The sequence below is a fragment of the Microcebus murinus genome, chromosome 9, assembly GCF_040939455.1.
Source record: "Microcebus murinus isolate Inina chromosome 9, M.murinus_Inina_mat1.0, whole genome shotgun sequence".
Taxonomy (NCBI): domain Eukaryota; kingdom Metazoa; phylum Chordata; class Mammalia; order Primates; family Cheirogaleidae; genus Microcebus; species Microcebus murinus.
Genome location: NC_134112.1, coordinates 98,023,534 through 98,049,447, shown reverse-complemented (window position 1 = coordinate 98,049,447; position 25,914 = coordinate 98,023,534). Strand labels below are relative to the sequence as shown.

At 58.5% G+C, this 25,914-nt stretch overlaps 1 protein-coding gene across 1 annotated transcript; it reads right to left on the bottom strand.

The window, feature by feature from the left end:
- Positions 1 to 716: 716 nt before the first annotated feature.
- On the bottom strand, positions 717 to 19,239 carry NOS3 (nitric oxide synthase 3). Its single transcript, XM_012786145.2, has 26 exons — positions 19,075 to 19,239; positions 17,614 to 17,716; positions 17,176 to 17,324; positions 16,830 to 16,992; positions 15,454 to 15,545; positions 15,226 to 15,367; positions 14,709 to 14,848; positions 14,403 to 14,577; positions 13,534 to 13,635; positions 12,695 to 12,889; positions 12,511 to 12,584; positions 12,189 to 12,333; positions 11,872 to 11,976; positions 8,679 to 8,746; positions 8,182 to 8,298; positions 7,896 to 8,070; positions 6,100 to 6,232; positions 5,896 to 5,974; positions 5,587 to 5,774; positions 4,865 to 5,037; positions 4,353 to 4,563; positions 4,177 to 4,264; positions 2,752 to 2,873; positions 1,881 to 2,029; positions 1,410 to 1,604; positions 717 to 1,295 (listed from the first exon to the last, which is right to left on the bottom strand). The coding sequence occupies exons 1-26, from the start codon at positions 19,230 to 19,232 to the stop codon at positions 1,143 to 1,145; spliced, it is 3,594 nt and encodes a 1,197-aa protein (XP_012641599.2). The 5' UTR covers positions 19,233 to 19,239; the 3' UTR covers positions 717 to 1,142.
- Positions 19,240 to 25,914: the final 6,675 nt, after the last annotated feature.

Sequence of the window (25,914 nt, the reverse complement as noted above, 5' to 3'; positions counted from 1 at the left end):
TCTGCAGCCACAGGAGATTGGAAGGTGAAGGACACACCGAGCTGTCTTTAGAGCCCTCTACATACAACAGGCCCAGGAGACCTTGGCTGGGCAGGACCTGGTGCCGGAGGTCAATGAGGAGCTCGCCCCAGAGAACAGAGAAAGGGTTGGAGAGGAGATGCCAGTGGCATCTGGAAACAGGTCTTAGAGATGGTCTCCACATGGAGGGGTAAGGAGACACATCCCACCTAGCTGGAGCAGTTGCCTGGGAAGAAGTCCCCAGGTATACTCAGGTGGGGGATAGGGGCCAAGGAGGGGGCCACCTAAGTGTAAGGGAAACAATGGGGCCAGTGATCTGAAAGGCAGTGGCGTCTTCACTGGCCTCTGTCAGGTTCCCATGGCACTTGCAGGGGAACTTGTCAGTGGAAAGACTGAAGAGGGCTGGTGGTTGTGGACTTCAGCATCGGCGTGATGTCTGAGGGGGGTGCGGCTCCTCATCCTGTATGACATAAGCAGTAAAGATCGCTCATGGCTGTGTTGCATGTCTGTGACGTGATCTCTGGCTTCCCGGCATCCGCCACTGCTGGCAGCTGAGGGGGCTAGCAGCTGCTGCTCAGTCTCGACAAGCCAGGGACCTGCACGGGAGAACTGCCCGGCACTGGCTGGAGCCATGCTCTTAGAGTCGAGCGGAGTGTGTAAGGCTCCCTGTCAAAGAATACACCCGCTGTACACACATCTGCATCTAACAAGGTTAAAACACAAAACTTGTCATTTTACAATTTTAATCGACGTGGGCCAGGTTAGGCATCTTAGTGTCTCATGACATCTGGCACAGTCTCTTGCGGTAAATCTTCGATAATAAATATTTGAACGACTTAGAGATTAAGCTTTCAGATACTCCTGAGAGAGGAAGGGGGATCTACAGTTCACCTACAGAACACGAAGTGGGTAGCAGTAGGCGCTGGAAAGCCACTGCTGGGAGGGGCCTTCCAGATGTAGGCAGACCCGGCCAGGGGAAGCAGGCCTAGAGAGAAAGACGTTTCACTCATTCCTGACGGAATAAGGCGGAATCTCTGCAACCTCTGGACAGCTGCGGGAAGGCACCTCTCGAGGGGACGGAGGTGGCTGGACCTGGGCAGGCCGACTGGAGCGCAGCAGCCCGTCTAGGTGTCTGGGGCGGGCGTGTCGAACGCCCAGGGCACCGCGCCCCGCAGCTGCCGCTCCTGCAAGGAAAAGCTCTGGGTGCGTATGCGGCTTGTCACCTCCTGGGTGCGCAGCGTGAGCCCGAAAATGTCCTCGTGGTAGCGTTGCTGATCCTGCCGGGGAAGAGGTCAGCGGATCAGAACCGGAGTGCGAGACCCCAGCGGGGACCTGACACGCCCGGTGTGCCTGGGCCCCTCCCGGTCCCCGCCCGGCCCGGCCGTCCGCACCCGCAGCACGCCGATGACGTCACCGGCCTCTTCCAGCTCCATGCCGCCCTCCGTCGCCAGGATTCGCTGCACAGTCTGCAGGACGCTGGTTGCCATGGTGACGTCGCCGCAGACGAACATGTGGCCCCGCTCGAGGCACAGCACGCGGTGCACCTCAGCAGCCAGCTCTGTCCTCAGGATGTCCTGCACGTAGGTCTGCGGGCAGGCGGGGTTAGGGGCGGGCCAGGTGGGCCCACGCGCCCTGGGGTGCGGTCTGGAGCGCGGAGCCAAGCCGGGGCGAGGCTTTGGTCCGGAGGTGGGCGGGCCCAGAAGGCGCTCGGGCACGAGCGTGGGGCGGAGTGGGGCTGGTGGCAGAGTGCCAGTGGGTGAGGGCGAGGGTGTGGGCTGGGAGGGGCGCCCCACTGGAGAGCGCAAAAGCCCTTCCCTCTCTCCCTGTCTCCAGGTTACCCCTGCGCCCTCAGGGTCCCGCACCTTGGGGCTGTCGGGTTCCCGGGAGAAGGCGGTGAGAACGCGGCCAAACACCCCGCGCTGCTGGGCGTCCTGCACCTCGTCGCGGTAGAGATGGTCGAGTTGGGAGCACCGGCAGCCGAACACCAAAGTCATGGGGGCGGGATGCAGCCCTGGAAGCCACACTGCGACTTGCTAGGGCCCCACCCTGGGGCGGAGCGCCAGCGCCCCCTCCCGGCTGGCCACCCCAGCTGACAGCCTAGCGTTCTGGGCTGAAGCAACCACTGTTGGGCTGTTTGGTCTCTAGAGAGGATGCATTCACAGAGATCCTGCCACAGCCCTGGTTTACGGAGAAGGAAGTGGACCCCACACGGAGTGCTGACTTCTCAGGGCTGGATGGCCAGTGGCACAACTGCCTAGAACATGGGACTTCTGGCTCAGAATCCATGCTCTTTGCACTGTGTGACATCTCAGTCCCCTTCCCTGCTCCAACCTGTGTTCTCTACACTTCTACACTTTCAGCCTTTCTCAAAGTAGCCTGGACACCCCATGCCCAACCTGCACACCCTGTATAGTCCTTAGGCCTTGGACACGCCTAGGTGAACTCTGGCGCACTGCAGAATCCACCTGGGCCATTTCTCTCTTTTGAGTGGCAGCCCCATCCCTTCCAAAATTCCATTTCCTTTGTTTGTAATCCAGTTGACACCTACTATGTGTGGCCCAGCCCTTGCCCCCGTACCCTCTCTTCCCCTCGGTCTGTGTAATAAGCCTCCTTTCAGCTTTGTGGCCCCAGCTTGTCTTTCCTACGTGCTTCTTGCCTTCTAGCCCACCCCTTTGTCCCTAGACGTGTGACTCCCTCCTGCCTTGCAGGCAGTTCCTCAGCCCCCAGCCTCACCTTTGCTGTCGATGTCGTGCAGCCGCTCCTGCCAGAATCCCCGGAAGGGGGCAATGCCGGTGCCTGGGCCCACCAGGATGCAGGGCAAGCTGGGATCAGGCGGCAGTCGGAAGGAGGGAGCCCTAGCCGGAGAGACACTCCGTCAGGCCCCTTCCCCTCCCTGCTCCCCTATTAACAACCCGGTTCCACTGGTAAATGAGTTGATACTCGTAAATCCTTAAAGCACTGTCTGGTTTACAGTAAGCATGATGTAAGTGTTTATTAAAAGAACTCTGCTTGCAGGCAGAAATTTACATAGTTCAATTTGGATTGAAGACAACTTAGATGCCTCACTTTAAGGGATTTAGAAAATATGGGGAGAGGAAGGACAGACTTTTGGTTCCTAATGGGTTCACTGAGTGTGTTTATTTAAATAAGAGCCTTAATATCAGTGTTTGGTTTGTATTCAGTAGATTAGTACCATTTATTTGTAATTTAGCCTCCTGGATGGGTTTGGGTCACTGGGCCTAGGTGGTGCCATCCTGGGAACTCTTCTCAGTCCTACTGAGACTTTTGGCTCCTGGCTGCTGGAGGGGGTTAAGACTTCTGGACACAGCACGAGCTCCTTCACCTTCCTTGAGTCCTCAGTGACATTATGGCCAAAGGTGGTCTTTTTTTTTTTTTTTTTTTTTTTTTTTTGAGACAGAGTCTCACTTTGTTGCCCAGGCTAGAGTGAGTGCTGTGGCGTCAGCCTAGCTCACAGCAACCTCAAACTCCTGGGCTCAAGCAATCTTCCTGCCTCAGCCTCCCGAGTAGCTGGGACTACAGGCATGTGCCACCATGCCCGGCTAATTTTTTCTATATATATTAGTTGGCCAATTAATTTCTATTTGTATAGTAGAGACGGGGTCTCGCTCTTGCTCAGGTTGGTTTCGAACTCCTGAGCTCAAGCAATCCACCTGCCTCGGTCTCCCAGAGTGCTAAGATTACAGGAGTGAGCCACTGTGCCTGGCCTCAAAGGTGGTCTTTATCCTAACTAGTCCTCCCTGGATTGAGTGAGGACTTGGTGACGATAGTTGCTAGGTGCCATGCCTTCCAACATCACACTGAGCCCAAGGACATAGAAACACAGAAGCTACACTTTCAAAAAGCAACAGGGCCAGCAGGTCTAGTCCCACTTCTGCCTCTGGGAGCTGTAGTTTCAGGGCAGGACTCCGAGTTCAAGTTAGCAAGAGGTCTAAAGCTTAGCCAAAGTTATGAATTGACCTAACAACACGCCATCCTTGGTATGGCCCCCCCTGCTTCCAGTAACACTCCTCACCACCCTGCCCCTGTGCAACTCCCCTCTGAGTCCCCCATCTGGCCCCGGCCATCCACGAGGCAGTGTCCCTGCTCCTACTTGGACAGACAGCACCGCCCCCCACTGCCCCGGCGGTGCTCACTTACCCCCTGATGAAGCAAGGCACGGGGTCTCCAGCCTTGAGCTGGCTCAGCCAGGTGGAGCAGACGCCGTAGTGCAGGGGGCCCAGCCCATCTACGGGATGAGAGGAGAGGCCGGTGAGGGGCCTGTGAGGGGCCAGCCTGGCCCTGCTGTGGCCAGCCCGCCCCACGCCCAGCCTCACCCTGGGTCCTGTAGGCCAGCACGGCCACAGTGAGGTGGATCTGCCCTGGGTGGACGCTGGGTGCCGAGCTGACCGAGTAGTACCGGGGCTGGAGCAGAGGCAGCTGGGTAAGGAGCAGGGGCGCGGGCAGGGCCACTGACGGGAACTGCTCCAGCACCTCCAGCAGTGTGGGGCAGCGGAACCACTTCCATTCCTCGTAGCGCCGGGGGTCCTGGCGGGGTGGGATACAGTGGGCTGGGGACCCCGTAGCCCTTCCTGGCAACTTCCCTTCTTGACCCCTCCCTAGCCGAGCCTCTTGGGGTTTCTCCCTCCTTAGTTAAGGCCACAAAAGGTTTTAAGACCTTGCTAATCCAAAGATGACAGTCACGTGGGCACTGGGTCTTAAAGCGCCGTGTGTGTCAGCCAGGAGGAAGCCCAGGGAGGACCTTGCTTGGGGGCTTCCTGCCATGGGGTCCCCCCTCCCCTCAGCCTGCCTCTCTGGCCCCTGCTCCTCCCGGGGGGCGCCCCCCAACCTGGCTGAGGGCCTCCAGCTCCTGCTGTTCGCTGGGCTCTTCGGCCAGGGTGCTGAGCAGTCGAAGGAGTTGAGGGCTGGGTGGGGAGGTGATGTCCAGGAAGAAGGTGAGAGCCTGGCGCAGCGTGCACGGGGGCAGCCGGGGGTCCCGCACCCAGCCGGGGGGAGGGCCACCTGGGGGTGGTGCACAGGAGCTCTGAGGAAGGGGCCCAGTGGCAACTGCATTTTTCTGGGCTGATGTTTGCTATTTGGGGTCTGACCACACCCCATGGTGTCTTGTTAGAGAACCCGCACATTGACAGTAGTTTGGGACTGTCTGGGCAGCCTCAGTGTGTTTTTTGGGGGGCCACTGGCTGGACGGGGTTGGTCTGGGCTCCTCTAACCCTAACCACCCTGCTTATTTTAACCCCAGGCCCTGCTGTGGCGGGTGAGGGACCCAATGCCAGCTGCAGAGCAGGCTAGACTGCCAGGGGGAGCTGTTGGGAGGAGTCCAGATGGGACGGCTTTTGAGGGTGTGTGAGGGGCAGGTTCTGAGAAAGGTCCCCTGCTCTGTGGATGGTCCAGCAACAAGGCCAGCCTGGCAGCGGGCATCACGGCTAGCTCTGAGCCCAGTGTGCTTAGCTGTGAAGGGAGGTGGCGGCCCTGCCAGGTCCTGAGCTGGAAGGGGCCTGGGGCCAGGGGGTGGGGCAGGCTGTCACTGTCATGCCCTAGACTGCGGCTCACCAGGGCTGCCCTTCTCCAGCTGCTCCACTGCCACTGGCTCGGTGGGTGCCGGCGGGTCCTCTACACGGCTCAGTAGCGCCTCCACGAGGCCAGGCCGGTTGGGTGGGCAGATGCCTATGTGGTCCCCTGGCTGGTACTGCAGCCCCTCCTGGCCTCTGGTGTCCAGGCGCACCAAGATTGTGGCCCGGCTAAGGGTGAGGAGAGGGGGCATTTACGGGGGGGCAGGGAGGGGCAGGGGGCAGGGAGAATGTGGGTGGAGCAGGGCGGGGTCTGGGACCGGTGGCAGGGTGGGTAAGCCCTCTTCCTCACGTGGACTTGCTGCTCTGCAGGTTTTCCACGGAGAGGACCTCAGCCTGGAACATCTTGCGCCTGTGCACGTGGGTCAGGCCTGGGGTGAGGAGAGCAAAGGGCCTGAGCCCGAGCCGGGGAGCAGGCCTGGCCCCTGCGGAGTCAGTCCTGGGGCTCTGGGGTCCCCAGAGAGCCAGCAGGGCCCAGGTGAGGTCGAGGTCGCACCTGGCAGTAACTGCAGGCCCTCGGCATGGGCACTCAGCCGGTACCTCTGGCGCTTCCAGCTCTGTTTGGGGCTGAATATGTCTCGCGCGGCGGCTTTGGCGTCCTCTCCGACACAGAAGGTCTCACAGGAGGCCTGAGGGACGGGTTGGTGAGGGCCGAGGACCTCCCACCACGAGTGTCCCCAGGGAGGAGCCCAGAGGAGGGGGTGTGGCACCGGCAGTGGAGCTGAGCCTTTTGGGTCCCTCCCATTCCTGTGCGGCCAGCAGCCCCAGTGGCAGGGGAGATAATGAGGTGGACGCTGAGGCTGAGGCCAACGCTGATGATGGCACCTTTCCTTCCAGCCCATTTCATGGCATGGCCGCTGGGCCCAGCGCCCTGCCAGCTGCTGCCGCGAGCACATGCTGACTGGTTCGCAGCACCTGTCTGGGGTGACTCCCACGTCCCAGAGAGCACAGCGCTTGCCACACAGAGCTCGGTGAAGGCGCCTGTATGTCCAGACCTGCATTCAAATTCTGACTCCTATACTTACATTTTATATGCCTCAGTTTCCCCATCTTTACACCTCACTGGGTTTTGGCGAAGGTTAAATGAGCTACTTTACGCAAAGCCCTCGGCGCAGTGCATGTAGACAGTAAGTGCTCCCGGAGAGGGACGGAGAATTCGGGTGGCAGAGGGGGCCCCACAGGGCAGGACCCGGGGAGGTGCGTTTCCTATCTGCTTCTGGTCAGGCACCAGTCCAGCAAATTGCGTGGCCAGCCCCGGGCTCGAAATCCAGGCTTCCCCCGTGATTGGCTGAGCCTTGTATCACCAAGTCCCTCTAATCTTTCTTTTGTGGTGTGAGCAAAGTCTTGTATCTCTTCCTTCCTTCCTCGGCCCCCTCCCTTCCTTCCTATCCCGACTGCTATGACCCTGGTGGAATCGCAGTCTTCCTGCTTGGAGTCTGGGGATGCCGTCATCGGTCCCACCTCGAAAGCAGCATTCCTGGACCTTCACTTTGCAGTCCCATCCCACTCCAAAACTTCCCGTGGCTCCTTTCGTCTAAATTCTTTGTCTTTTTTTCTGTTCCCTCCTTCCCAATCTGGGCCCATGTGTTTCTCCAGCTTGACCTTCTCGGCAGCGAACCCTCTGCCTCCGCCAGGCGTCCTCCCCACCCTCCTCCTAGGGGGCCCTCATGCCTGAACCTACTGAGCTCCAGCCCCGGCCCTGGGGGCCGCACTGGGGAGCATGCCCCCCTGTCAATTCCAGACGCTATCTGGATGGGCAGTGTGGCCCACCCCCCTCAGGAAGCCCAGACTTAAAAGTCACAGCCCCTGAGAGCCACCTCTCCCTGGACTTCCCTGGGCTGGGACCAGCCATCCTGTCGAGGCACTGCCCCAGGCCGCTCTGGCCTCTGACTTCCTGTGCCTTCTGTGCCGGCCTCAGCTTCAGCCCCTGCCGTGCCTCCATCTGGAACTTGCTCCATCCTGCCCACCGGGGCGGGGTGCCCTGGCCTGCACCCCCTCCCGCCCAGCCTGCAGCGCCGGGCTCCCCTGCCAGCGCCTGCCGCTCTCTTTGGGCTGCACTCCTGCCTGGGCCGGGCACCTCCTGCTGTCAGTAAGGCCGTGTTGCCAGCTACTTGGGACTGACCACAGCGCTGGCATGCAGTGGTGAGACCCGGGTGGATTTTGGAAGAAACAGGGAGAGACTAAGGAACCAAACAGGATCAGGGCAGCGGGGAGGCATTGGATATTGCAGAAGTGAAGGGGGGTGTCCCGGGTTGGAGTGAGTCCGAATGGGGGCTGGGGGCTGGGGCTCACCTGGAAGGCAGCCTGGGCCCAGCCGCGGAAGGCCTCCTCCTGGCCGCACAGCTCGTCGCCCTGGCCCAGTGGCAGCAGACGCTCCCCGCCCAGCTCCTCCAGCCGCGTGTCCACCGCGCGGGCAAAGGCACAGAAGTGGGGGTATGCCCGGGAGCCCAGCCCGAACACACAGAACCTGGGGTGCAGGGCTCTGTCACTGCAGCCCCCATCGCAGCCTCATTTGCCCAGCAGCTTGCCCACCCCGTGCGACCTCCTCAGTGAGGCCCCGACCTGCGGGCGTCCAGACCTGAGGGTGCCCAAGGCCCCCGCACTGTCCGTGTTGCTGGACTCCTTCCTCCTCCGCCGCCAAGAGGACACCAGTGGGTCTGAGCAGGAGACACTGTTGAAGCGGATTTTGTAACTCCTGGCAAGAGAGGACAAAGACAGAGGTGTCTCGGGGAACTGGAGGCACAGTCCAGGCCCTCGCCCAGCCCTGGGACGGCGTCAGGGTCTCTGCCTCTGCGGTGGGAAAGGCCCTGGCCTTGGGAGGGGCTGCGGCCAGTGTCCCAGGGAGCCAGCATCCCGCCTTCCCTCCCTCTCTGAGGAAGACCTCAGGACTGTCCCCGTCTCTCAGAGCCCTGGAGCCTGGGAGTGGGCAGGTTCCGAGGGAGGGAGGGACGGCACCCCGGGGCCACATGGTATCTGGGTCTCCTGCTTCTGTTGGGAAATGACTTGAGGCTCAGAGGAAGAGCTGTCCTAGACTCGTTTCCTTTTATATCAACCCCCCCAACTGCCCCCACTCACTTGTGCTGCTCCGGCCGCGGGGAGCTGTTGTAGGGGCCAGACATCTCCATGAGGGCCGCCGCGAAGCTCTGGAGAGGGCAGAGTTGGCATCGTGGCTACTTTTGTTTGATTTCAAACGATACAGAAGTTTTTTTTTTTTTTTTTTTTGAGACAGAGTCTCACTTTGTTGCCCAGGCTAGAGTGAGTGCCGTGGCGGCAGCCTAGCTCACAGCAACCTCAGACACCTGGGCTCAAGCGATCCTACTGCCTCAGCCTCCCGAGTAGCTGGGACTACAGGCATGCGCCACCATGCCCGGCTAATTTTTTCTGTATGTATTAGTTGGCCAATTAATTTTCTTTCTATTTATAGTAGAGACGGGGTCTCGCTCTTGTTCAGGCTGGTTTTGAACTCCTGACCTTGAGCAATCCGCCCGCCTCGGCCTCCCAGAGTGCTAGGATTACAGGCGTGAGCCACCGCGCCCGGCAATACAGAAGTTTTTAAAAGATGATACCAGCTGGCCCTTATTATTATTACTGATTTGCAACTTTTAATTTTTGTTTTTAAAATTTCAAGAGGTCTGACTTTCTTGAAAAATTACATTACAGAAGTGGGTAGAGCCATGAAAGAGAAAGACTATCCGCCTCCCTCCAGGCTCACGCGCTATTGACAGACTGACAGCTGTTGACTGTCCAGCCCTTTCTCATTGTACTTAGGGGCGTGTGCATATTTATAGTTTTCTTAAAAAGTAAAAATGAGACCATACTATGCTTCCCTGCTTTTTATAAATAGTCCATCGTCAATACATAAAGAATGACCTCATTCTTTTTGATGGCTGCATGGTATTCTGTCACTTGTGTGTGCCCTGATGTATGACTTCCCTGTGACCGAAGGACAGCTGCGTGCTCCACGAACAGTGCTTAGCCAGACACCTTAGCCGTGCGCCTGCTTCCTCTCTTGCCCGTGCCTGGCGGCTAGTCCCCAGAAGCGGGGTAGCAGGTCCCCACTGATGGCGCAGTCACATGGTCCTCACAGCGGCAGGGGAGGGACACTCCTCTCGCCCAGCCAACACTGGATGTGACCTGTCTTTCACGTTTTAGCTGTCGCTTCCTTTACCAGTGTCCTGGTCACCAGGGGACATCATTTGGCCCTTCTCAGAAAGCTGCGCTGTATCTTTGTGCTGCCATGAAAACAGCTTAGTGCCACATGAAGCAAGCCTACCCAGAGGGGAAAAAGCCAGAAAGAAAGAACATCTAAATGCTGAACCGTGGATGCATGTGCGGGTGGTGTGGTAGGTTCACCATAATTAGCATAGAAGACTGGAATTTCATGTTTCGAATGTGTTGTTGAAGTGTAACATATGTCCAGAAAAGCACACACATTGTTCATGTGCAGTCTATGGGTTTCAACAACGGGCTATACCTGTGCAATCGGCATGCTGTCAAGAAACATTACCAGCATCCTAGAAGTCACCTCAGTGCCCCCTTCCTGTCACTCCCGCCCCCACGCCACTGTCCTGATTTCTAACACCGTGCATTAGCTTGCCTGTTTCTGAACTTAATACACCGTGACTCCTGTAGTACAGTATGCATTTTTTTGTGTCTGGCTTTTTTCATTCTTCATATTTTTTGAGATTCACCTGTATTGTTGTGTGTGGTTGTAATTTGCTCACACTTACTGCTATGTTGCATTTGAATATGCCACATTTTATTTATCCAGTTGATCATTGGTAGTCATTTGAATTGTTTCTGGCATGGGCTGTTATGAACAAATCTGCTATAAATATTCTTGTTCACATCTTTAGTGATTATATCCCCATTTTCTGTGGGGTATATTCCTAGATTTGCTCTATTAAAAAAATCTGGGGTAAAATTAACATACATTGAAATGCACAGATCTTAAGGGTGCAGTTCAATCCATTTGGCTGTTTGGCAGTTTTATAAAAAAAGAAAAAAAAGTTAAACATTTACCCTATGACCTAGCAATTCCATTCCTGGGTATTTATCTAAGAGAAATAAAAATGTAAGGCACAAAAGCCTGGTACAAGAATGTTTATAACAGCTCTATTCATAATAGCCCCAAACTGGAAACAGCCCAAGGGTCCCTCAACAGAAGGCTGGATAAACAAACAAGGGCTGTTCGTACAGGAGTGCTACTCAGCAGCAGGAAGGAGTGAAATGCTAAATCACACAACTACATGCATGCATCTCAAACTCAGACTGCGTGAAGGACACCATAATACTGTGTGCTTCCGCTTCTGTGATGTCCTGGAGCAGGTGAAATCACCTGTGGCGTCAGAAATCGCAATGCAGGAGACAGACCCGGTGGGAAGGGGGTTCACTTGGAGGAATTGAGGAGGGAACTTTCTAGAGTGATGGAAATGCTGGCCTTTGTTAGGTTGTGAGTTACCTGGGTGTATGTGCTGCCTTTATGCTTAATTACTGGTGCTATTTCTATTTCAAAGGTAGAAGAGAATGAGGGCTGAGCGGCTGGCAGGACAGCCAGAGCCCGAGGGCACTGGGGGGATTGGAGCTAATAAGCCACTTAACACCAGAAGCTGGAGCAGATACAGGACCGGAATCGAATCCAGCCTGGGGCAGCACAGAGACACCTGGGCTCCAAGGAATGTTAACCAGAGGGCACTCCAGGGCACTTAAAACATGATAATGTTTTAAGATTTGTTGAGAAAGTGAAGTTATTTAATCTCTGTTGGATCTCAACAGTGCTCTTTTCTTTTGTTAAGAAAAAAGAAATGGTGTGTGTGTGTGTTTGGGGCACCTGTAGTCTCAGATTCCCAGCTACTGGGGAGGGTGGTGGCAGGGTGTGCTAAAAAAAAAAAAAAAAAAAAAAAAAGAAAAGAAAAGAAGAAAAAGCTGGACTAGTGTTTCCCTGTTTTTCTCATTTGTTAATGTCCGCCTGAGAGCAGTCTAACCTCTTTTGGCCAGCCAGGAAATGCCTTGCTCACATTAAAAACATGCACTGATAACAGAAATGACTTTGGGCACAGTTAAGCAGGTGTGTGTGTGGGGCCACTGGGGCGGCTGAGGGTGTGGCTTGATCAGGGTCGGGTTCCCAGGGCCATGTCCCCTTCCCACTCTGGGCGCTCCCTCCGCATCTCCACTTTCCTCCCTGGTGTGCGTGTGCTCTGGGTTCCGCCCACTCCCTCCGTTCTGAGTCTTTCCTCATTGCCAGCAGCCCCTTCCTGGAAGGCCTCACCTCTCCATTTTCCGGGGGATCCCCGTTCCCAAATGTGCTGGTCACCACCAATACCAGCGTCTCATGCTCGAGGGACACCACGTCATACTCATCCATGCACAGGACCTGTGGGCGGGGAGAAGACAAATGTCCTGGGAACTCTCGGCCCCTGCAGCCCTGTCCTCACTCTGCGCCCAGCTTATCCCTGAATCCCTGCTGTTCTGGGCTCCTCATGAGCCCTGACTCATGCAACCCTCTCCTGTCCTCCAGGGCACCTCTGAAGACACTAACAGAGCCCCCCTCTCTCCAGCTCCCTGTCCCTCTGGGCTCAGCCCTACCCGGGGGTCGAAAGCCTTCCGGAAGAGTCTCCCCAGCTGCTGTGCGTAGCTCTGGGCCCGGCCGGTCTCGGAGCCGTACAGGATTGTGGCCTTCACTCGCTTCGCCATCACCGTGCCCATGAGTGAGGCAGAGATCTTCACCGCGCTGTGGGTGAGGGTGGGCTGAGGGCATCCTGGGTGCACGGAGACGGGGCTGCCCAGGCAGGGGTCTGGACCCCATCACGGAAAGGTGTTGGGGTACTGAGTGGTGGGCCCAGACCATTTCTGGGGCTGGGGTCCCCAGGGTGTGGGTGGGGGAGGGTGGCACTCCTAGGGTACCCACTTGGCCACTTCCTTGAAGGTCTTCTTCCTGGTGATGCCGGCACCCTTGGCTGCACCCCCCTTCCAGGGGTCTGGCTGCAGAGGAGTGGGGTGGAGGTGAGTAAAGAAAATAAAGGTTAGAGGTCCCTAGGGGCTGCTTGGTTAGAGCTGGGTCCAGGTGGGCAGGAGCCAGTTGGGATGGGCACCTGGTAGCGGAAGGCAGGGGACAGGAAGTAGTTGACCATCTCCTGATGGAAGACAGGGGTGAGGCTGCCTGAGATGGGGGGCACGATCCAGGCCCAGTCGGCAGGGCAGCCCCCTCTGGCCTTCTGCTCGTTCTCCAGGTGCTTCATGAAGGAGGCTGTGGCGGCGTGGTGGTCCACAATGGTCACTTTGGCCAGCTGCGGTGGGAAGGGATGGGGAGAGGCTAGGCTCAGATGAGGCCCAGGGAGCACAGCTGTTCACCTCTGCTGCTTCTGTCACCCTAAACCACACTGTGCCCTGGGTCACTCCCACTCTATGTCCCCTCAAACCACAGCGTCACCCAAGACTGCAACTTGCACGGCCATGTTCCAAGTTGAACATGCAATAACAACTTCACTCTCCATTAACTGTATCCTTGGCCCCCAAACCAAAATATCCTAAACTCTTGAGACCCCATGGAAGTACTCAGCAGGTACTAACTAGGACTGCAAACTGTAGCTCCCAGCATGCATTGCAACCCGACACTCAGCATGCTTTGGATCCTGGTTCTAGAGTTTCCAGAATCCAGTGGGTCCCACAAACTAGAATACCCACACACCTTGGGAATCAGAATTATTGAGCAATGCACTAATCAGCAAGGTTCCGGCACACACTAAGTCCTCATAGGACAGTACCTGGAGTGGCATGTTCTCTGTCCCAGAACTGCAGGCCCAGAGAACCCCATGGACCTGGACTAGGGAACACCTCCCCCAGGTCCAAGTCCTGCCCCAGTTCTAATTGCCTCGCTCTCTCCTGCCTTGCCCCAGGCCCCTCACCCTCCTGCCAGTCTGGGCCTGCACACCTGGTAACTGTGCAGCACGGCCAGGTTAATTTCCACCGCCGCCTTGTCTTTCCACAAGGATGAGGTTGTCCGGGTGTCCAGGTCCATGCAGACGGCCACATCCTGCGACAGAAGTGTGCATGGCATTGGTAGGGACAGAGGCGACGAGGAGTGGACGGGGAGCATCTGTTTCTCAAACTCGTGCATAGCAGGGAGGTGGGTGGGTGGGCTGGGTTAGAGTTTTGCCTGCAGAAGCACCTCAGGGCAGAGAGGGAGTTGGGCCAGTCGCTTCTCAGCCCTGGGCCTTAATTTCCCATCTCTAAAAAGAAGCTATGGCCAGGCATGGTGGCTCATGATTGTAATCCCACCACTTTGGCAGGCTGAGGTGGGAGATTCACTTGAGTCTAGGAGTTTGAGACCGCCCTGGGCAACAGCAAAAAAAAATCTCTACCAAAAAAAAAAAAAAAATTAGCTGGGTATGGTAGTATGGGCTTGAAGTCCCGGCTACTCGGGAGGCTGAGCCAGTAGGGTTGCTTTTGCCCAGGAGTTCAAGGCTGCGGTGACCTGTGGTCTGGCCACTGCACTTCAGACTTCAGTCTATGTGACAGAGTGAGACCCTATCTCCAATTAGGGTCTCTTTAATTTTTTTAAAAAGACTAGTCAAGTACAATAGTGAGAAGGGGGGAAAGTAGTAGAACAAGAAGTTCAATCTGTAACTGTGAAAAAAAACTCTTAATCTGAGTCAAGATCCCCTTTGAGAATCTGATGAAAGCTATAGAGCTGTAGATCCTATACCTGGAGAAGTAGCTACACATTCACACACACGGTGTGTGAACGCAGTGCCCGGAACCTGCAGTGCCCGCGTCCCCTCCCCCGCCCGCTGCCCTCACCTCCAGGATGTTGTAGCGGTGAGGGTCGCACAGGTTGCGCATGCCGATCTCGGTGCTCATGTACCAGCCGCTGAAGGGGGCCGCGGGGAACTCCAGGCCCCCGATTTCCAGCAGCATGTTGGACACTGCGGGGAGGGCATACCAGCGCAGGTCCAGGGCCGCGAACCACTCCAGCCTGGGGGTGTTGGGGCGTTGGATCAGCCCCCTGTGGCACCTTCACCAGCACCCCCGCCCCCCGCAGCCCCTCCTTGGGGTGCTCAGGGATGGCCCCCTCCACCCAATCCGGCCAGTCCCTTTTGTGCTCACGTGGGGTGCTCCAGGGGCACCTCGAGGACCAGCTCGGGAGGCAGAGTGAAGAGCTCCGGGGGCTCATCCGGGGCCTGCAGCAGCAGGGGCAGCACGTCGAAGCGGCCGTTCCCCGGGGCCCAGCCGTGCTGGATGCAGAGCTGGGGAGAGCGGGGCCTCAACCTTGTGCCCTCCTCAGGGACTCTTCCCATTGGCCGTCTCCCGGCTTTCATCTCGGGGACCCCTCACTGCCGGGGTCTCTGTACCCACCCACCCACCTCCCTGTTGTGCACGAGTTTGAGAAACAGATGCTCCCCGTCCACTCCCCGTCCTCTGTCCCTACCAATGCCATGCACACTTCTGTTGCAGGATGTGGCCGTACCCACTCTGTACCCACTCTGAACCCCTTCTTTGGTATTCTTCATCCTTCACTTCAAAGAGGGGCGGCCCCCTGTTCCTGGTCCACTGACTCCTCTTTGGCTGGACCCGGTGCCCGTCCCGCTGCCTGCCCCTGGGGGCGGCTCTCGTGCCCACCCACCTCGGTGATCTCCACGTTGGCTGGGTCCCCCCGCACAGAGCCGTCCTGCTGCCTGTAGCCGGCGTAGCGCACCAGCTGGCTGTTCCAGATCCGGAAGTCCCCGTGGCCTGGGCAGCGCTGCGGGAACACTGTGATGGCCGAGCTGGGGTGGGGACAGAGCTGGTCAGAGCCCCTCTGCCACTGCCGAGGGAGGGGGAGGGCTGGGGCCTGGGGGGGAGGGGCACGCACCGAAGGTTGCCGCGGTTGGTGGCATACTTGATGTGGTTGCAGATGTAGGTGAACATTTCCTGGGCAGACCTGCAGTCCCGGGCATCGAACACCTGTGCCAGCCGAGGCAGGGGAGAGGAGGGAGAGGAGGGAGATGGGGTCTTGAGGACCAGCCTATGGGGTTGCTCGAGGAGGCAGGGGCTGGGGCTCTCTCCCTGGGGGCATGGCTCTTTCTCCTGGGGTGCCTCCCTGAGGTGCACCCCACACCCCAGCACCGCCGGGTCTGCTACTCATTTCCTCAGGGGCCGGTGTCCCCTGTTCCCACAGAGGCTGACTCCGTGCCCATGCAGAGGAGGGACCCCGTCACAGCCAAACTGACGCTTGGGGAAGGTGGGGAGCTGATGGGGAGGTGCTTGGGAGCGTGAGGAGTGAGTTGCCTGTTACCCACACCATGCAAGCAAAGGTAGGTGACCCTCTCGGCCACCTGACTGTCCTTGAGCACACTGATGTGATGGGAAGGGGATGGCTGCACCAGTGGCGTCCCCGGCAACTCTGCCAACCCTGCCATTCTGATGCTAGGAGCAGCCTCCTAGCCTGGCTGTGTGGCGGCCCCAGGAGGGGGCCAGGAGGTCCCACAGCTGCCTGGGGGAGGAGGAAACTGCATTAGTGACAGGGGCAGGGGTGGCAGTGACTGGCCTGGGGCCAAGGGAGGGACAGCTGTGAGTAGAGTCCATTATGGAAGCTCAGATGGGTTCAAAGTTGAGCTAAAGCTTTGAACAACTTAAAGGGTTAGGCAAGTGCCAGACAGGATTGTCCTTATTTTATTGGTGACTCCTTTGGGATTTACTGAGCATGTGGCTTTGTTCCAAATTCTTTGGTGGCCAGTGACAGCTAAGGAGGCCAAGGTCATGGATCCTGTTCTGCTGTGGGTCACCATGCTTCTCTTGGTACCATGGCCACAGGCTGTCCCGGTAGCCCAGGCCAGCCCCGAGTGTGTGGGCCGCGGTAGGAGGGAGGGTATGGGGCTGAGGAGGGGGTCTGGAGGACAGCAGGAGGGAGGGGCATGGGGAGGGCCTGGCTCTGGAGAAGAGGCTGCTCCTGTTCCTCTGATGCACCAGCCGGGAGGCCCTGCTCCGCTTGCCCATGGACTCAGAGGGTCTAGGTTGTTCTCCCTCTACTCCAGCCAAGGCACTGCTGCAGGGCTTAATAGCCAGGTGTCAGCGGCTGTGCTCAGTCTCCAGGGGTTCCGAGGGTCGGGCCAGTCCCCTTTCCTTTCTAGTCTTTAAGGGAACAGGCAAGGGTCTCCCACTGCCCTGGACCCCCAGGAAGGCTCAGGAGCTGCCCCACCCCTTCCCTTTTTTGTCCCCCGACCCCAGACTCCTGCTAGCTGTCGGCACCTGCAGCTTCCCCCACTGGATGCGGCCCACGCAGCGGGGAGCGTTGCGCCAGGCCTGCTTGGCCCCGAACACCAGCTCGCTCTCCTGGAGCTGGTAGGTGCCTGTGGCTGCCACCTCGGCTTCCACCTCTTGGAGCCGCTGCTGGTGGGCCTGGGAGCCGCTCCTGGGGAGGAGAGGGGAGGGAACAGCATGAGCAGGAAGCTGCGCTGGGAGGGCAGGGGGCACTGAGCCTGGGCCCTGTGTGGTGTCAGGCCTCGGGAAGGGAGTGGACCGCAGGGAAGGTGACCACGAGGTTCCCAGGCCTCAGCGGGACAAGGCGGGCTGCGGGTGTCTGGGGAGGTCTCACCTCTTGATGGAGCCGAAGTACTGGTTGATGAAGGCCCTGGCCTGACTCAGCAGCTGCTCAGGGGCTGCAGGGCCCGGGGAGGGCCTGCTCTGCAGCTTCCGCGGAAAGACGAGGGAGCCCAGGCAGCGTCTGGGGGTGCAGGGCCCGTCCTGGGTGGGGAGAGCAGGGCACTCAAAGGTCAGGACCAGGGCAGGGTGCAGGGGTGAGGGCAGCGGTAGGGAGGGTCCGGGGAGTTGTGGGCTGGGGCCAGGGCTGATCCTGGAAATGGGGGAGGTCTGGCTGGCTTAGGGCAGAACTTGAGCCAGCACTGGGGGTCAAGGCTGGAAAGCTTAGGGTCACCAAAGTCCCCTGGATGTCCCTGAGCTCCTCTGGTTCTTCCCAGTCCCCTCCTCTCTTTGGAGACAAGGGGCGGATTCAGAGCAAACCGTCCGGCCTCACCTGCTGGGCCTGGGCGCTGAGGGTGTCGTAGGCGATGCTCCCCACCTCCCAGTTCTTCACTCGCGGGAACTTGGGCCCCTCTGGAGGCCGGGTTAGCGGGGGGCTGTTGGGAGGCAGGGAGGGGTCACGGGGGAGGAGTCTGTTTCCCTTTGGCCTCACAGATGGGCCCAGAGGCCCCCACTACGGCACCAGTAGTGCTGTTGATTTGTCGCTCGCCTGCCGCATGCCATGCTTTCTGGAATTTTCTCTGTCAGCCCTCCCGACAGCCAGGGAGACAGGCAATATCTGTGCCCCCTTTACAGAGGAGGGACTGGAGGCTCGGAAAGGCCAGGAAAAGCCTGGGCCCGAGGGTGCCCAGGCAGAGCTGACGGTCTGACCCGTGTCTGCCCGGCGCTCGGTGAGGTCGTGCCCGGTACTAGGTGGGGTCCCGCCGGGCCGGCCGGTGCCCAGCTCGCTCCTGTGCCCCAAGGCTGGTCTGCAGCCCTGTCCAGTCCCACCTCCAAAGGAGGCGAGGTTCCAGCCCCCCCAACTTGCCATGACCCCTACCCTGCGGGGCACAGAGCCAGTGCCAGAGCTGAGGGGAGCCCCAGCAGGGATTCCTCAGCCCGATTTCCCCCCACGCACCCCTCCTGACAGCCGCCCCTGTGTGAAGGGAAGCCTTGGAGGCCTTATCACTTCCTCCCAGAGCCTGCGGCGCTGGGGAGGAAGGGAGGGACTCGGGCCGGGCCTCGGTGCGCCCGCCCGAGCGGCAGGGCCCCTGGCCCTTCCCCGAGGAGCTGCCTTTAGCTCCAGGGCCATGCTACCTGGCCTGGCACCCCACTGGGCCTTGGGGTCCCTCTTCTCTCCTGGCACCTCTGCCAGGAGGAAGAACTCTTCTGGGGGACTGAGACTGGAAGTTCCAGTCGGGGTTGGCGGCCACTGGGGTTGGGGCTGGGGCAGGGGAAAAGGGTCTATCGGCTCTGTCTTCTCAGCCACCCACCCCAAGGGGCTGAGTCTCCTGGCCCAGGTCTCATCCCTTCCACGAGACCCCACTTCTTCACTCTGCTATAACCACCTTGCCCCAGCCACTGTCTTCTCTGATTAAATAACCATCGCTAGTGTCTGTTGAAGGCTTGCCATGAGCCAGAAACTTACAACCCTATGGGGGAAGGACTGCCATATCCCTGTTTTATATCAGCAGAGGCTCAGAGAGGTTAAGTAACTTATGCAACATCAAATAACTCCTGGTGACAGGGCAGCGTTCAAACCCTGGTCCTTACTCCTGCCTTCACCTGCTGCTTACGGCCCTTTCCCTGGTCTCTTTTCTGAGCCTCCTTGACTGTCCTGTTCTGTGCACACCGATAGCCATTTGCCCTGGTGACCTGGCCCCCCAGCTGTACTGCAGGTTCGGCCCTTCCCCACCCTGGGCGTCAGGCCCGACACCAGCCTCCTGCCTACCTGCTCCTAGCGCCTGGTCCTCACCTGTGTTCTGGAGCCGGCAGGGGCGGGGAGACCGGGGCCTGGCTGGGCTCTGATGTGGGGGTGGCCGGGCCCTGCTTGCCGCACAGCCCGAGGCCCAGCCCCAGCCCCAGGCCGCAGGGTGGCCCGGGCTCCTGGGCTACACTCTTCAAGTTGCCCATGTCGCTGCGCGTCAACTCTGCCGCCAGCCTGAGCAGAGCCCCGGCCTTTTCCTTAGGAAGCAGGGAGGGGGCTGGAGGGCAGTGGGAGGGGGCTCTCTGGTGCTAGCCCTTGCCCCGCCCCATCCCATACACAATGGGACAGGAACAAGGCCGGCTGGGAGGCTCTGAGCACTCGGCTCCATGCCCGTGGCCCAGAGGGTGGGGGGCCGGACGCCTGGGTTCCGCCGTGAGGACTGGGCTGATAAGTGGGAACCCAGGTGTCCAGTGGAGCCCTGGGGCTGGAGCACAGGAGCTGGGCATGGGGAAATGGCAGGTGGAGCCACCGGAGGGTCAGGAAGGCCCTTCTGTGGTGTCACACCAAAAGGGGCTTTTGGCCTCACCCTGCCAGCTGTCCCCTGAAGGGTGAGTGGAAGGTGGGCACTGTGTCAGTAGCAGGGTGACGGGACCCCACACTCTTAGTGACCACAGGGACCTCCAGGGTCACCACCCTCCCTACATCTAAGTGCCCCTGAATCCCATCTTTGAATCCTTTGCGGTTCTTGGGGGTACAGGCCCAGCAAGGATGCAGTGACTTTTTGTCCTTGAGTCTGGCATTAGGGTATCTCTTCTCCTCCCAGCCCCAATTTCCTGGAACTCCCACCCCCTGTGACTCAAGTGGGGGACACAAAGGAGCAGGAAGCTGCCATCCAGGGCCTCCACCCCCACCCTGTCATCCAGTGACGCATGCTTCCCTGGGCAGCAGGTCAGCAGGGAGACCGAGGGCTGAGGCAGGGCCAGACCACTGGGGGAGATCTTGGAGCCTTGGCTAGTGCGTGAGGGCCAGGGAAACTACAATTCCCAGAATGCAGGGGGGATGCACCAGCACTCTTCAGGTACCTTGGGCAGGAGAGCATGCTGGGCTTTGTAGTTCTGTGCCATCCAGAAAGGCCACTAGCTAGGCATCTGGGTCCACAGGGGTCATGGTCCTGTGAGTTTGAGACCTCAGAGGCTGAGAGAAACTGCGAGAAAGAAACGGAAGCTGAGAGGCTGGGAGAGGCAGAGACTGGGAGAGGCAGACAGGCAGACAAACAAACATGAGGATTTGTGTTGGCCGGACTCCTCTGAAAAGCAGTGGAGGATAAGGCTGGGGTGGGCCAGGGTGGGGGGCAGGCAGGAGGACCAGGAAGGAACAGGCTGTGCTAAGAGCTCTGGGGTCACACCAGGAGGTGGGGACTGCCTGCTTTGGAGGGTGGAGGGGAAGGGGCCCCATGAACAGGGAGGGTGCGCCCCACACCGTGTGCTTTGCTGCCCTGTGCTCAGGAGGAGGGGTGATGGGGTGAGGGCTCTGCTAAGCCCAGGCCCTGTCCCTCCCCACTGCCTCGTCTTCCCAGTGAGGCAGGAGGTGGGATCCAACCCCCTACCTCTCAGACGTTGTTGACATGCTGGCGGGAAAGGCAGACCCCGAGTTCGGCTCCCATATTCAGCCACTCCTTAAAATGTGCACAACCGAGAATGATTCCTCTTTCCAGGTTCCAGTTAATGGAGCTGTGCCCGGCCTCCTTGGGGTCAAGGTGACAACCAGCCTCCAATGCCAACGTCCTCAGGACTTCTTGCCTGCACCACTGGCTGTGGCCTGTCCCTGTGGTCTCCTGACCCCAGGGTCCACCCCTCCTGTGGAGCCCTCCTGGGCGCCAGGCTGCTGCCAGTGCCCTCGAAATCAGGGCTTACTCCATGCCTTGTCTCCACCTGAAATCTTCAGCCAAGGCCAAGGCCACTCTGATATACGGGCCTGGCCCCGATTTCCCAAGCACACTGCTCATACTTCTGTTCTAGACAGACTGGCTTTCTCACCGATTCCCAAACAGCCTTGTGCACCCTGCCTCTGGCCTTTGCCACACTGTCCCCCGCAAAGGAAATCTCTCTCCCCTTCCCCAGGCTGGGTGGTGGCAGCTCTGGAGGTGTCCCACCAGATCTCTGTCCTAGAGAGCAGGAAGTGCAGGTGGCCGACAGCTTCCAGCTTTGATGCCTGCGGCACCTGCCCAGCATTCAGTCCAAGGCCATGTGCTTACCTGGGGGCTTCAGACAGTCGCCCAGCCCAGGAGGTACGTGGGCTCACCATTCCTGCCCAGCTGGCCTCCAGCAGGGGCATCTCTACACTGGTGTCCCTGGGGCTGGCTGAGACTCAGCTCACAGCGTCTGCGGGCTTCCTGCCCTGTCCGCCTTGCTCCTCTGCTTCCACAGGAGTCTGGCCTGATCACGTTAGGATCCCTGATCACCCCTGCTCCTTCTCCCCATTCTTTTTCTCAGGCATCAACCCCCATAATTCTCTTATGTTTCTAACTCCTTCTCGGGGGGGTCTGCTTCCTCTGTGAGGCCTTCCTCCCTGGGCAGAACATCCCTTCCTCTGGTTCCCCTGGTCATGGCTTTTGGGCAGCTTGCTCTGTGTGTGTGAGTTCTCCCCCAAATGAACCTGGGTACTGTGGGAGACACGGACCAGTTCCTCTCACTTGGGATCCTCCGCTGGGCCTGAGCACCCTGCACTGAGTAGGTGCTTCATAAACATTGGCTTGTTTGGCTGCGAACGTGTGCAGCCACCCCAGGGACCAGCGGCTGTGTTCTGGAGGCAGTGGAGGGGCCACTGAGAAGGGATCTGGCTGAGGCTGGATTGGTCTGGGCGGGCAAAGAGAAGGGGTCAGTCCAGGTGGAGGGGATGGGGCCAAGAGGGAACACTCTCTCGCCACAAGGGAGGATGGGGCACAGTTTGGTAGAGTCAGCGCTGAAGGCAGTGGGCCGAGGCAGCCCTGGGCTGTGTTTGATCTGGGGCAGACGACACAGTGGCATGGATTTTAAGAAAAGGAAGAGGAAAAGTCTAACAGACAGAAAAAGTCAGAGGTAGAAGCTTTCCGGAAGCTTCCTTCTTCCCTTTCCTGGGTCTGTGGCCAGTGTTACCTGCATGTCCTCACTTCCAGCAAGGTGCCCTGGGCAGAGCAGCGGCAGCCCCGACAGCTTCCATTCCTCCACCTCTGGGACGGGGCCTTCCCCTCCCTCCCCAGCGCCCTGGCCGGTTCCGGCCCTGTTCGAAGACAGCATCCCTGCATCCTGGTAGCCAACTTCTCATATTGGCAAAATGCATTTTTAATTTCTGAAAAAACTCGATCTGCAAAGTTTCAGGTTTGAGGCTCTACTGAAAGGAAATACATTTTAAATCATGGGATCTCACGCTGGACGGGGCTTTGGATATGATCTGGTTGGGAGCCCAGCCCCTCCGTCCCTGACAGTGGCTGTGTTTCTGTCCCTGGGAAGGCTGGCACAGACCTCAGCCCTCCCTGGCCCTTATCGGCAGGGTGACAGTCTCTGTCCCTGGGGTGGGCCAGGCCACTGGTGCCCTCTGTTCCCTCCCGAGCACGGAGAGGGCAGCAAGCTTCGCTCCTGCCTGCCCTCTCAGACCAGAGCACTGTGCAGAGCCAGGCAGGGGGACGCCCTGACCTTGGGGGCCTGTGCTGGGAAGGGATGCGTGCATTGGGGCTGGGGGGGCTGGAGGGGTGGTGGGTGGCGGAGCGGAAGGCCCTGACTCTTTATAGCCCAGCCCGGGGTTGTTCAGTGTGAGCTGGAAGTGCCCCACCCTCCGCACTATGAGCGGCTTCCTTCCTGCCTGCTGGCAAGGACTGGGTGGGGAGCAGAGGGGCAAGCAGGGAAGGGAGGCGGGAGAAGTGAGGTGGGGAGGGCAGCAGCCGTGCTGGCCAGGGCCTTCCCCGCCCCAGGATGTAACTCATGCTGTGTGTCAGGAGGCCGCAGGGAGCGGAGAGGGTTGCTCAGCTTCCAGATGGCAGAGCTGGGGCTGGGCACTGGAGGAGGGCTCCAGGCAGAGGTCTGGGGTGTTGAGGGCCTCCAGCTATGGAAGGGGCTTCGTGTCTGAAAGGGGCTCCCTTGTTGGCAGGCGCCACCTAGCAGCTCTGGCTGTTCCTAAGTCAGCCACATGGAGGCAGCAGAGAGCTGAAGAGAAGAGATTTGAGCAAAGTCCTGGGATCAGACTTCAAAGACAGAGACCCAGGCCAGGCAGGAGCCAATGGCGTGTGCGCCTGAGCCCAGATTGGGTGGCGGGTCTGCATAAGTGGCTCATTTGCATAAACCTGAAGCTCTGGTGGTGTCCCTGTAAGCAGCCCACCCCAAGAGGAGCAGACATACCTCCCGGTGGGACAAACTCTCCTGCCCCTCCCTGCCTCATGCATAGGCCGACCCTGTGCAGAGTGGTGCACTGAAGGTGCAGAGTTGTGTCCAGCACGACCGGGGGCTCCTGCAAGAGGCAGCAGTTCCTGCAGCTGGGAGAGCCAGGGAAGCAGTGACTGGAGATGCCTCCCTGTCCCACAGGCGGGCTCCTGAGTGCAGGGCCAGGTGGACGGCTGGATCTGATCGACCCTCTTCTGGAGACCCTTCTGCTGCTGGCCCACAGACTGACGGGGAAGTCGTGTGCCGAGACGCCTTTGGAAATTCTAAGATCCTGTCCTGACAGTGACGGGTGACTGTCAGCCTTGGAGGTTCCTGGGAGTTTGGACTAACTTCCTGAGGGAAACTCAGGTGTCTCCAGGTCTTGATTCACCTTGAGGTTCAGACTCTCCCTTCCAGATGATTGACCATCGTGGAGTTTGTGCCTGTAGGGTATGTGTGTACGTGCGCATGAGTCTCAGCGCATTTGGGCTGCTAAAACTAGACCCCGTGGACTGGGTGGCCTAGACCACAGGAACTTATTTCTCATAGTTCTTGAGGCTGGAAGTCCAAAGTGGAGGCGCTGGCAGATCCCATGTCTGGTGAGGGCGCACGCCCTGGTTCATGGTTGGTGCCTTCTTGCCGTGTCCTCATGTGGTGGAGGAGGTGAGGGATCTCTCTGGGGTCCACTTCATTAGGGCACTAACCCCATTCATGGGGGTTCTGCTCTCATGACCTAATTCCTCTCCCGGTACCATCACTTTGGGGGCTAAGATCTCAACATATGAATTTTGGGGGCACCCAAAGTTTCCATCTGTAGCAGTATGTGTGAGTGTGTGTGAGCGTGTACGTATGAGTGTAGCGTGTGCACGTGCCCATGGGTAGTGTGTCCTGGGGCTCCCTCACTGGCCTGCCTCCACATCTGGTCCCTGCCACTCCAAAGCTCATTTGGGCCAAGTATGTTTTAACATCCACAGCGACTTGAAATTGCCCCTCATTCCAGGGATCCAGAGTGAAAATGAGGAGTTTCTGGGGGTCAGGTTGAGGTCTCCTGAACGCTGACACTTGGGGCCCCGTCTCAGGCTGCGGGGCCTCACACAGACAGCCTTTCTATCTGCCAGTGCCAGACTGTACGCTCGCCCCAGACGCGAGCCAGACAGCTGTCAGGGATCAGTCTGACAGGCCCTCCCCCTTCCTCCTGCCTCCCTCTCCTCTCCTTCAATCCCTCAGGCTGGCCCAGTTTCCTGGTGTGGCTGCTGTGGTGCTACGTCTCTTGGGAACCAGGGCTTTGAACATCGAGTGTGCCCAGCGTGGAAATTCCATAGCAACCATCAAAGGGGATAAGCTGGGTGGAACCCTCTTCCCCCCTTTTTTCCTGTCCTCCCAAGTGGATCGTATGCCCCTTGACTCCCAGTGACTTCCAAGATATCAGAAAACTAGACGTTCCTGATATCTTTGCTGCTGCTGCTGATCTGAGGCTTTCCTGGGGTTTTCCTTCTGTTGTCTGGTTTCCCAAACTCCAGCCTATGTTGCTCTTCGAGTTGCTGAGCCCAGTCCTTGGAGGAGCCTCCATTTAGATGGTGTTCTGCCTCCCAGGTCCAGAAGGGGGAGCTCTCTGGGCCTTTCTTTTCCAGGGGAGAAAGACCTAATTCTGGCTCCCTGGGCACTCTGGGCCCCTGCACTGTAATTGGCTCTGCTGGCACCTCCCTCCACACCCTCACCAGCTCCATTCTCCCACTTGCAAAGGCCCTGGCTGGACTGGTGGCCTCCAGAGGGAGAGAGACGAGGTCGTGACCACAGTTCTCAGTTTAGCCAAATTCTCCCTAAACCCTCCTCCCTTGGAAAGCCTTCCCTTAGCCTTCCAGCCTGAAAACGATCCCTTCCTACTCCAAAGTTGAAGCATCCATGGTCTGCACCACTTCTTGGACTTGAAATTGAGGACTGTGTGACTTCTCTTGTCAGCTGCTGCTATTTGTATTTGGCTCCTGAATATTGTCTATTCAGGTGTGAACATCTTGTCTTCCCAACTAATTGCAAACTTTGTAAGGTCAGGAACTGGATTGTACATCTTATATTTCCTTAGGAGTTCTGCACAGTGAAAGGCACTTGGAAAATGGTGGATAATTGTGTGTGGGTAGACTGGGGAGATGATAGAGTGGGAGACCTAGATGGACCCCAGTTCTCTTCCTTGGTCCTTGATATTGGATGGCTCAGGAGCTCATGATCTGTAGGGTGAGATGGCTACCCTTCAGGATATGGAGCTAGTGTTGGGTTAGCATTCCATTCTCTCTGCACCCCGGCTCCCCACCAAGCTGGGGTAGGCTCTGACTTTTGCCTGATGTTAGCATAGCATTTTAGCAGAATGAACAGGTCATGGTTCTGGACAGCTGACACAGCCACCTCTGTACCTAGAGCTCTCTTCTCCCCCCTTTCTTCTTTCTCTCTGAAACACACACACACACACACACACACACACACACACACACACACATCTTTTTTA